At 46.3% G+C, this 11,396-nt stretch overlaps 1 protein-coding gene across 1 annotated transcript; it reads left to right on the plus strand.

Moving 5' to 3' along the window:
- The first annotated feature begins 1,453 nt into the window (after window positions 1-1,453).
- Window positions 1,454-9,515, plus strand: LOC149276764 (ankyrin repeat and BTB/POZ domain-containing protein 1-like). The gene is made up of 12 exons (XM_089503300.1): window positions 1,454-1,509; window positions 3,185-3,247; window positions 3,736-3,791; window positions 4,399-4,543; window positions 4,685-4,844; window positions 5,176-5,221; window positions 5,872-5,988; window positions 6,257-6,372; window positions 7,275-7,373; window positions 7,718-7,885; window positions 8,894-9,094; window positions 9,309-9,515. The coding sequence occupies exons 1-12, from the start codon at window positions 1,454-1,456 to the stop codon at window positions 9,513-9,515; spliced, it is 1,434 nt and encodes a 477-aa protein (XP_089359426.1).
- The last annotated feature ends 1,881 nt before the right edge of the window (window positions 9,516-11,396 follow it).

Raw genomic sequence — 11,396 nt, forward strand, 5'->3', positions numbered from 1 at the left:
TCATGTACCACCACCGTGGTTGCACTTGATTATATAAAGCAGGTACGGGGGTCTTAGAGGATAGGATTAAAGAGCAACTCTGTTACAAAGTGATCTTATCACCATAGCAACCAATAGAATGTTCTTGCTTATTGGGCTTCTCCATTGGTTGCTATGGTGATGAGATCACTTTTAGAACTTTGCACTAGAATCGTTATGAACTTTGATTGAAACGATATTGAACTCTATAGTAAAAACAGGTTGGGGAGGACATTGGCGAAAGAGCTTGCACTCTATCAGTATTGCTGTCGGAGATATACTCGTGCATTTTCGATTTGTATTGAGCAGAGTATGTTTTACGTATCGTCGGTAGTATATTTATATTTCAGTAAAACGTGTTCCGATATCTGGTTCTTCATATTAAAGTTGCCGTCATGGCCCACCAGACGCTGTTATAATTTCCATTGTTGCTGCACATTAAACGTTTAGATGACGCTGGACTCCTGATGGGTTTTTCATTCAATTATTTATTATTATTACATATTGTTTATGTAGGACTGATTTAGTTCATCGGCATACCTGGGTGCATCGGTGGGCGGTCCCATCAGGCAGAAACATTTAATGTGGTAGGAAGGAAGTGGGCGTGTCAATGCTCCTCCCACAACCGGTAGATTTTGCACGTCATCTGGAGCACAATATTCCAGTTATAAAACACCTTTATTACTATTTATAAACACATTATTGGGGCTTTTAGGGCTGTAGAACCCTGTGATCACATCAGTTCAAAGAGGGACATTTGTGCATTAGAGGGTGTGGTTAGGGGTGTGACCAAGGGTGGGACTTCACTATAACTTTAATGTGACTTTACAAGCCATTGATTTCTAATTCTTCCGTTAAATAAGTCATAAGAAGAACAATTTATCTCGGTTACAGAACATGATTTATAAACTATTTCCTGCTGTTTCTATACACATTATTTGGGGCCTTTAGGGCTGTAGAACCCTGCGATCCCCTCATACATTCCGAGCTCCTAGAAAAGAGGGAATTATTGGTGGAAACAGGGACATATGGATTTATGGAGGGACTGGCCCTCCTTAAGAAGGACTTATGGAAGGTATGAGAGTAAAATTACTGGAAAGAACAAGTTTTCGCCTGTGTAACGGTGGAATGCATTTTGTGGGCGGGGTTATGTTTTGGTGGGCGAGGTCTTCTGCATTGCCAAAACTTGGGCGGTATTATTACTATTGGAGGAAGAAGCCGTGCTCTCGTGGGCGGGGTTAATATTTAGGGGCGGGATTATAGTTGCTTGTGTCAGTGCGGCTGTCAGCTGTAGTCCAAGTCCGCTCTCAGTGTGTTCCCGTCGGGCCCAGCAATCCCCTCCCTCCGCTGAGCTCCACCGGTGCTTCCGCTTGCTGCGCCCCGTACCCACCGGGTCAATGAGCCGCTCTGTTCGCCCAGCGCCGTGCCCGGGCCAATGGACACCAACGATCTGTTCAGCAGCTGCAGGAAGGGAGACATCTTCAGAGTGCGGTGAGGGGCCTGGGGGCAATAAGTGGGCCGGTGGCCACCCGGCCTGGGAGCGGGCACTCGCACCTACCCGGCCTGGGGACTCTTCCCAGCACACCTAGACTGCGAGTGAGAGGAGGCATTTACAGTATCAGGGGGCAGCCATTTACCCGGCCTGGGAAGCGGTGGGTACTCGCTGGGGCGGGTTTCATACACTACCCCCTGCTCAGCAATGGGCACTTATGGGGCACATTACACGTATCCCACCCCGGCAGGCTTAACGACTGCATCCCAGTTCCTGCTGCCTGTAACCCCCTCCCAGTTGTGACATGAATACAATAACACCGTGTAACCGGGATAGTGAGTGTCAGGCAGGCAGGGGATAGTGAGTGTCAGGCAGGCAGGGGATAGTGAGTGTCAGGCAGGCAGGGGATAGTGAGTGTCAGGCAGGGGATAGTGTGTGTGGCAGGCAGGGGATAGTGTGTGTGGCAGGCAGGGGATAGTGTGAGTGGCAGGCAGGGGATAGTGTGTGTGGCAGGCAGGGGATAGTGTGAGTGGCAGGCAGGGGATAGTGTGAGTGGCAGGCAGGGGATAGTGTGTGTGGCAGGCAGGGATAGTGTGAGTGGCAGGCAGGGGATAGTGTGTGTGGCAGGCAGGGATAGTGTGAGTGGCAGGCAGGGGATAGTGTGAGTGGCAGGCAGGGGATAGTGTGAGTGGCAGGCAGGGATAGTGTGTACCGTGTTACAGTACCTGCTGCTCTTATTTGTAATTTCAAATCAAAAAGGGGGTTTGGCAGTAAGTGTGTTACACGCCAGCAGGGGGCAGAGCGGCAGCATGTTATACAACCCCCCCACAACAACCCCCCCCCCGTCAAATCCTGCTAATTTTTACAAACTGACATTACACTGTGTGTGTGTGTGTGTGTGTGTGTGTGTGTGTGTGTGTGTGTGTGTTCGCTCGCCACTTCACCAGTTAAAAAAAACATGCTTTAAACATAATTACAATACTATGGTTTACATCATAACACTAATTGTGTACTAGAAATGTATCGATAATATAAATAAGATATATAAATGTGTAGATGATGTATGTGGTAAATGCCCAGTGTTATTGGCTGGTCACAGTTCCGCCTCTTTATGGGATTTGATGGTCGGATCAGACTGCGCGTCACTTTAGAAACTATCGGAATAGTGAAAGAGATTATCTTTTATTTATATCACAACAACAATTATACACTCACAGGGTCTGACAGAGACGACCCGATGCTTTATGTAACCCCGGGCCGGCTCGCAAGAGCTTACAATCTAGAGAATATAGTAGTGCTCTGGAATGTGGGGTCCAAATCAGTAAATTATTATTCTTTTTGAAAATGAACCATTTATTAGCCGTTACTCGGCTCTGCTCCTTCTGAATTTATCCTTTTGCGTAATTCTAAGACCCCAAAATCGTTACCAAACGCGTTTCCGTTTTCTCTCTCGTTTTGAGGGAATTCTCTGTTTATCTGTGTTTTTGTTACTATATTCCTTTAACGACCTGTTTGCCTGGCTCTGCTTGGAGGGCCGCCAGCCCGATATCTGGTGACACGAGATACTCTGCGCTCGGCTGCGTTGAGAACATTTTCTCGCCTTTGGACGGCCGCCCGTGTCGCGGGGAGAGGTGTCCGCGATCCTCCTTCATTTCGATTCTTTTCTCTCCGCAGACACCTTGTGGAGCAGAGAGACGTGGAACTGAATGTCCGAGACAAGTGGGACAGTACTCCATTGTAAGTTGCACCACGAGGAAGGGATGTCACGTAAGGAAGTTTTACGTTACCGATTGGGTAGTAGCTAAGTGGAACAGCCTCCCAGCAGAAGCGGTAGAGGGTAATACAGCGAGGGGATGTAAACCTGCATGGGATAGGCATACGGCTCCTGAGCAGGAGAAATGTGTGGATTAGGTAAATGTTAAACATAAATATGATATATTATATATATTGTATATAAAAAATATTATTAAAAAACATAAACATCTCGTGTCATTTTTATGGGGAAAAAATAAAATTTTGAAGATAGATTTTTTTCCTTCCCCATCTTAAATGTGAAGTCAGATCTCGCGTGTCGTTGGCGATGACTCCTCAGAATCCGGAACGTCTCTATAATTATTCTAACTGAGATAACGTGGTGTCTCTTATTGTAATAATTGCAGTCTCGTTGTTTTAGAGCGTGCTGTTGGCGTCGCATCTCATGGCCTCTCTCTCTTTTCTTATAAAAGATACTATGCCTGTCTTTGTGGACATGAAGAACTCGTGCGTTATCTTTTAGCCAACGGTAAGATAAACGTAATAAAATAAATTCCAAGTGAATTGTATCAAAGGTTCTCTGTGCTAAATTGACCAATCATAGCGTAGCTGCGCTCTCTACGGGTCTACAAACCGTAACTTATTAAAAACCCCATAATCTGCGGGTTCCGGCTCGTTTATGATACGGCATTGATCAGTCTGGGAATGTAATAACGTAGCTTTACCAACCGGGCTATAAACGATAGAAGAAACATTACTATTCTAGAGCTTCTTGATCCACGGAGAAGTCTTGATTGGCTTTTGGAGTCAAGGAGGGATCTGGCAAAATTTGAAAAAAATAGGGTTTTTTTTAAAAAAAAAAAATGTTTTGCCTTCTTTTGGGTTAAAAGCAGGTAGGATGGGTAGAAGGGTAGAGCTTGATGGACTTAGGTCTTATTTCAACCAGAATGGCTTTTTATGTCCATCGTCTTTGGGTTTCTACCGGCTGTACTTGCGGGGAACGTGATCCTATTAGAGTGCCGAGGAACGCTTGTTGGCTAAAACCAACGGCGTCCCTGTGAGGACGTTACTGCTGATCCTTTGTACCGTACGGTACGTCTCTGATCTCAACGAGTTCCTCTCCTTCTCTGTCTCAGGCGCAAAGTGTGAAGTGAACACTTTTGACGGCGAGCGCTGTCTGTACGGAGCCTTGAGTGACGCCATCCGGCGGCTGCTGAAAGAATACAAGCAGATAACGGCCAAGTGCATGCAGAGGGATTATTACGATGACTTCCTCCAGAGGTATTTCCTTGATAAGGGGGACGCGGACCGGGTGACCGGGGGGGGGGGGGGGGGGGGGTTGGGTGCCTTGGAATGGATCGGTAATGTCTGGATTCCGGGCGGAATGTTTGATATACTGTGTTATTCCTCCTCGCGTTGCAGACTCTTGGAACAGGGCTCGTACAGCGATACGGTGTTCCTCGTGCACGGCGAGTCGTTCTGCGCCCACCGATGCATTCTCAGCGCGCGCAGCCCGTACTTTGCCGAAATGTTCGACACCAAGTGGAAGGGCAAGAAAGTTATTGCGTTGAAGCACCCGCTGGTAAGCCTGGGGGATCGGATTGATAACACGTCGGCAGTGATTAGCACATCAGCGCAATATTAACAGTCTATATTATCAGTTTATTAATATAGCGCCTTCATATTCCATAGCGCTGTATTATGGGATCTCAGGGGGTTGTGCGTAGCGAGCTCATGAGACGCGTCGGAAGGAATTTGTTACCCAAATGGCATTTATTCTCTTGGTATAAATTATTATCCAGTAACTTTGTGTCGTAGAAATATACCCAACGCGTAGATAAGTCCGGTTTGTGAAGGGCAAGTGGTAATTGCCCCGCCGTTTAATAAACGACCTGCTTGTGTTTTGTTTCCAGATTAACCCAGCTGCCTTCGCCTCTATTCTGCAGTATCTATACACAGGTGAGGGAAAAGCTCCCAACTAGTATCATGAACCATGTCATTAGTTGCACAGATCAGGCAGCGATAAGTTCTGGATTAGGTCTGGGGTGGCAGGTCCAGGGGCGGGAGGGGGCAGCAGGGATCCTCCGGCTACTCGATGGTCCAGTTAAATGGGAGATCCGTGATCTCGATGTCCGCCATGGGTTCCTTCCGCGCTGCTCCTCCTTTACAGGTGGCATGCTGGGATATCGCATCATATCCTGATGCCTTTAAGTAAGGTAAGTGGTGCGGAGGGGGGGGGGGGTAGGTGGCCACTGGACCGAAGGTAAATCCATCACTGTAGAGAAGGAGTATAGCAAAGATACAGTGATTTTAAGTGCATGTTGGTTTGGCTTCAATATATCACTGAGATGATATGGGCTAACGATGTTGGCCGGTATTAACATGTCTCTGGTGAGGAGCAGTTTGCCCTTCTGGGCAGGAACCTCGGTAATGTGAAGTATGACGTGATTAGTCCATTGAAAACATCTACCCCCTCCTTCTTTTAGAACTTTTATATTGTGATAGAATACAAATCTATATTAGAATGTTGAGGTTTTTGCTGTAGCGTAAGTTATTCTCTCGCTTTATCTCCTGTGGGCGATGTTTACTTGTCTTTCTTCCTCTGGCAGGCCGGATGGACATTGATGTGGAGCATGTAGAAGACTGCAAGAGGTTGGCCAAGCAGTGCCGCCTGCAGGACCTCATTGAGGAGCTGGAGGAGAAGTGTAAAAAGGTTTATGAGTTTGGTACGTGTCTCACGGCTGCACCCGCTTCTTCTACTTTAGGAAAACCTCCGCATGGCACTGTGACGTGCTGGAGATATAAATGATCAGGTCTTTAGATGTGCAGCGTTCGGGGGGGGGGCGGGGGGGTCTGGGAATGTTGGTGTAAGTTAAATGGTAGATCATAATAAAATTGGCTGAATTTTATGCATATTTTATGGGAAGGTCTGTGAAGATTTTCCGCAAGGTGCCGTAGTTTAGATTAAATGGCGTATTTTTGTACAAACTGCAGTATCGTCCAAACCGGGGACATGCGTAAAGGTCCTGACCGTGGAACCGGCCGGAAACTGTCGTCTGCAGGAGGATTTGGCAATTCTCGCGGATTGTGCCTTGCCGTCTGAACTTCGGGTAAGGTGACCTCCTTAATTTTTAGAACCTTATTCTAATGAAGACACCATAGAAATATTTTTTTGGTTCGTTTAACGTGTCCCTGTTTGGTTTCTCATTGGCTGTTCTGTTCACTCATACACGTGTAAGTAACGTGAACCAGCAGATAGCATCCATGTGAAATCCAGAAACACCGGTGGATTCTTTAACCGGGTTATCGGCACTGGCCAGGGGAGGGTTGACACTTTCTGGTGTGGGGAGGTTTAGCCAAGTGACCCCATCGGCCCCCTACCCTCCATGGTAACTCACATATGCACTGGCGCAAGTATTTACACACACCTATGCACTCATGCTAGCACACAATTGCCCCTCTGCCCCCTGGCACTGGCTGTGTTTGGGAGAAGGACCAACAATCCCATCTGTCTAGTTTGGTGTTTCAAACGTTGCTGGTTGTTCTGTTTAATTGCACTCCCAGATTAAACAAGAAATAAATCAGGGGCTCCTGTACTACCTGGCTGACAACCCCCCTCCAGCTTGAGTCCAGTCTGCCTGAGCTATTTAAGGTTTAAAATACCCCGGCTGCCCCCTGGGTCTCGGCTACTAAATATAACTTTAATGCTTGGTAGTAAGGAACAGAATGTTTGTTTTCCTCCACTGGCAAACTTCGCTTTAGAAATGGCCAATGGGACGTAATTATAGAAACGCGGAGGACCAAAGCCGTGGGTTTCCATTTCTCAGTGGGGTTTATTCACTAAGGCGAGAGTTGGCATTTGAGTTTTCAATAGTGAATTCAGGGAGCTGAAATCAAAATTAAGACTTATGTCGTTGATACAGTGCCTTGCAGTATGGTTACCGCAGTGCATCGGGATAACCCGTTTCCTTTCTACTCTTTAATCTCTTCCGTCTGATTTATTCTTGGGCAGGTTGGGTTCGGGGAGCTCCCCTTCGACAGTACAGAATATTTCAGCAGTTATCCCGATGTGTGCTTCCAGATTGAAGACTACAATTTTCTGTGTCACAAAGTAAGTCCGGGCATGTGCCGACTTTGTATGATGCGGTTTCTGTGAACATAAATACAACTGCGTTCTTCATAGAGATGCATCAGGGAGCCGTAGAGTGAGGTCTCGGTGTATTGGTATCCATACGGTGCCAACAGACCCACATGGAGCCGAGGTTAGGAGGCTCCCCAAGTTTCCTGATTGTATCTCCGTTGAGCGAGGGAGTTGTGACCTTAAGGACACACTCGCTACTTTGTTATGAAATAGTTAATTTATTGCTGAAAGTAGAATTTCACTAAACCATTGCAGACACCGCTGGAGATTCATCCTGTCCTCTGTATCTTTCATCTTTCCATTTCTTCCTTCAGTCTTTTTTCTGCGGCCGGAGCGATTACTTCAAAGCCCTGCTGGAGGATCATTTCAGCGAGAGCCAAGAGCTGCAGGCGCAGCCCAGCATCCCGGCCATCAAGCTTCACAACATCACAGAGGAGACGTTTCTGCGAGTTTTGTACTATATATACAGCGATGACACCGAGGTGAGACGCTCCTTCTTTTACTGCGTGGGAAAAAAGAACTTTTAAACCTCCTTTGGGTCTCTGTTGAAGACTGAGATCTATAAGCTGTAGTGGGATCAGAGGATCCTTCCGGTGATTCTGTACACTTTGATTCTGCAACACAGGTGATGTATCCGTGATCTTCAAGCAGAACGGTCCAAGATAGAATCTGTTTATTGGCTGTGATTACGGAGGACTTACACATGGTGTTAAAGGTGCTTTCCTACCAACTCTGATCAGTATAGTAATTACATTCAACATTAGAAACCTCAGTCCTAGTGCTGATGACAATTTTTTTTTTTTTATCATATAAAATTCTGTCTCATTCATAATGTTTTGCTGGGAACACCATATTGTCATGTGACGCAAAATAGCCAGAGAAGAAAAAAATTAAATGACAGATCTGCTAAGGTTTATTTGTTCAACATACATGAGGGTAGTTAAGTGGAACAGCGCCTTTAACACGAAGTGTATCTGGGCTGTTAAATTGCTGGGTGTGTTATTGGCAGCCGCCACCAGGTGGCACCAGAGCTCTAGTTAGATATGTATTTGCGTCTAACTGTGCTTCTGTACATAGATCATGTGTGTTAAAGTCACGCGGTGGCACTCTATGTACACACAGCCTGTTTAACCCCTTCATGAACTGGCAATTGCTCTGCATGTTTATGGGGAGGGCTAACCTCTGCTGATCTCTGCCTGTTCCCTTCCCTTTTCTTCTTCCATGAAGTATTGTGATCTTGCACGTTGATACCTTGCAGATACTGGGCTGTATGGCAGCTTTTGTCATTATCACCCGGTGACAGCGCTCCCTAAACCACGAGCCGATACAATGTAACGGACGGGGTCCTTCTTTAGGGCCCTCTGTAAATATGTTTAGTTTCCCTTTGATGTGTATCGTCTCGTTTAGAAATATTCGCTCGGTCCGTGATTGTCCTCTTCGTTGTGTCTTCTGCTCTCCTTCCTTTTATAAACGTGTTTCTGTTCCCGCAGCTGTCGCCTGAGAACGCGTACGAGGTGCTGTGCGTGGCCGACATGTACCTGCTGCCTGGGTTAAAGCGCCTGTGCGGGAAGACGCTGGCGCAGATGTTAGATGAAGACAGTGTTATCGGCATCTGGAAGGTGGCAAAGCTTTTCCAGCTGACGCGGCTGGAGGATCAGAGCACCGAGTACATGGCGCGTGTGATCGAGAAGGTATGTTATGAGATCATCAGGGCTCCCTAAACTCCGCATGGAACGTATGGCGGCGGCAACTTGTATTTAGGTTGTTGAGGACTTTTCCGGCTTGTTTTTGTAACTGTTGATTGAACTAAAAGACAACGTTGGCTCAACTCAATGATCAATAATAAAGCCGGAGACGCTCTTTATTTATTATATTTATGGTGTTTCCAACTCTCTTCATCCACAGCTCGTTGATAACGAAGAGTTTGCTGCTGCGGTCCGGGAGGACGCAGCGGCCGTAGAAATGCGTCAGGAGACGGACTCCATACCTCTGATCGATGACATCCGTTTCCACATCACGAGCAACGTGCAGACCTACAGCGCTATAGAGGAGGCTAACCAGAGACTCGATGCCTTAGAGAGGCTGCTGGCCAATTTGGGGCTAGATTGCTAAATCCGATATGCTCCGATACACTGGGGAATAGGGGGTGTTACATGGTCTTTGGGTGTTTAACAGCAACACACACCCACACACACGCTAACAACAAAATGAATTGTCCCCCTGAGCCTCCAAGCTCTCTGCGGTTGGGTCCTGGAGCCGTATCTAATTAATACGTCTGCTTCTCGCATCTAACAGTGAGCTTTAGGGAGCGCGTAGACGCTAGAGATCGGCATGCCGATATGTGACTATAACTCCTATCACAACAACCCACCCTGCTCTTGTCTTTGGATGATAGGACCTGCCATTCACCACATGGAATACCTCGTTTAAAAAGAAAATGTTTACTGAAGGGCATGGTTTGGAAGTTGACCTGAGCCCTCGTAGTGATGCTCGCCATGTTCGGTTCTCTAGAGGTCTTGCTAGAGGTTATTCACTAAAGCAGGAGTTACGAAGAGCTGGCCCTGCATGATACTTAGTGCAAGAAATTCAATGATTTAACTATACATTGTACGGGGCCAGCCAGGCTCTTCATCATGTAACGGCTGAGACTGCGGCTATCACGCTCCCTCTTTAGTGGATGAACCTCTTTATGAATAAATAAGAACATGGAAGTGTTTGGCTCTCATATTTAAATTCTGCTTCAGTTTTATTTCCCACGTGAGCGTGAAAGTTTCTATTATCACAGCATGTTCACTCGGGAATAAACACGCATTTTCTAGCGTCGAGTTGTTTTCTTTATGGATTTCAGTGAGTGCTCGTCGGATATATGATTCTAAGTAGAACTTTGATGGACTGCCTGGCATACAAAGGATCGGACTGGGCAAACAACCTGGCGGCACACTACGCAAGCATCAAAACTTGGCACACAGCCGCACTTCTGTCATCAGGCTGCTGCTGGCCTTAAAGGGCCGGGGCCGGCCCTGACAAGTGATGATAAGTATCTCCTTGTTAATTGGGTGATTTGCAAACACTTGCCGTTGTGGACTTTTATCCATGATGGCGCTGTGTGCCGCTGGATGTTTAAGGTGGATTTGTCACAAACCTGTGTGAAGGTGTCTATAGAAAACGGTAAGCAACTGTATTAGTAACCCACCTTAAACGTATACCGCGAGAGCGGCCCTTTCAGAAGGGAGAAAGTGAGAGATGTTTATTGTAAAGATTATCCCAGGGATAATGATTTCCTTTCAGAGGGTTGGGGTAAATCACAGATCACAGAGATCCATTAAGGTTGGATGCCCCAACCTGCCCCCCAAATCCACGTCAGGGGCTGTTATCCTCCCCCCTCAACATTGCGGTATGATGTCATAACCCAGTGCTCCACCTAGCGGCGCTAAGTAAAGATACTATAGGTGCTGTGCCATCTAGTATAGTAATAATTTAAAAGGTTGTTATAGGCTTATACTTATATACAGTATATATTTAATTATATATTAAATATAATATAATTATGTACATATATAGTACAGTATATTATATACTACACGTTGTGATCCTCATCCTTTTTTCTTATTAATCCCTTAAGGACGAGTGTGTTTTATCTCCCAGCCCCCCCCCCCCCCCATACCTTCATTTAACCACTTGCGTGCCATGGAATGTGATTGCAGACTGGGAATAACCTGAAAAAATTTTCTGACAGTCTCAGGCCTGCAAAATCAGACGACCCTTAATTCGATGTCATCATTAAAATAATGCCAGAAAATCAATGTTTTCGAAGCAAAAAAAAATTTCATGTGTACAAATCTTTCATCGCCTCTGCCGGCTTCTCCTTTGCTACCGGTCTGCCGGCTAATTAACGAGCAGAGAGGAGACGGCTATTTTTAAAGAGATTGCTTGGGTTCCCTGCGGTTCTTCTGTACAGAAATGAAGCCAAATTCGCTGTTTGACATCCCTGGG

Source organism: Sceloporus occidentalis, unplaced genomic scaffold, assembly GCF_023333645.1.
Source record: "Sceloporus occidentalis isolate IW3139 unplaced genomic scaffold, rSceOcc1.0.p SCAF_225, whole genome shotgun sequence".
Classification (NCBI taxonomy): domain Eukaryota; kingdom Metazoa; phylum Chordata; class Lepidosauria; order Squamata; family Phrynosomatidae; genus Sceloporus; species Sceloporus occidentalis.

Coding starts and splice junctions, on each gene's coding strand:
- LOC149276764 (XM_089503300.1), top strand. CDS start 1,454: ATGGACACCAACGATCTGTTCAGCAGCTGCAGGAAGGGAGACATCTTC. Junction 3,792..4,398: donor GCGTTATCTTTTAGCCAACG/GTAAGATAAACG, acceptor TCTCTGTCTCAG/GCGCAAAGTGTGAAGTGAAC. Junction 7,374..7,717: donor ACAATTTTCTGTGTCACAAA/GTAAGTCCGGGC, acceptor TTCTTCCTTCAG/TCTTTTTTCTGCGGCCGGAG.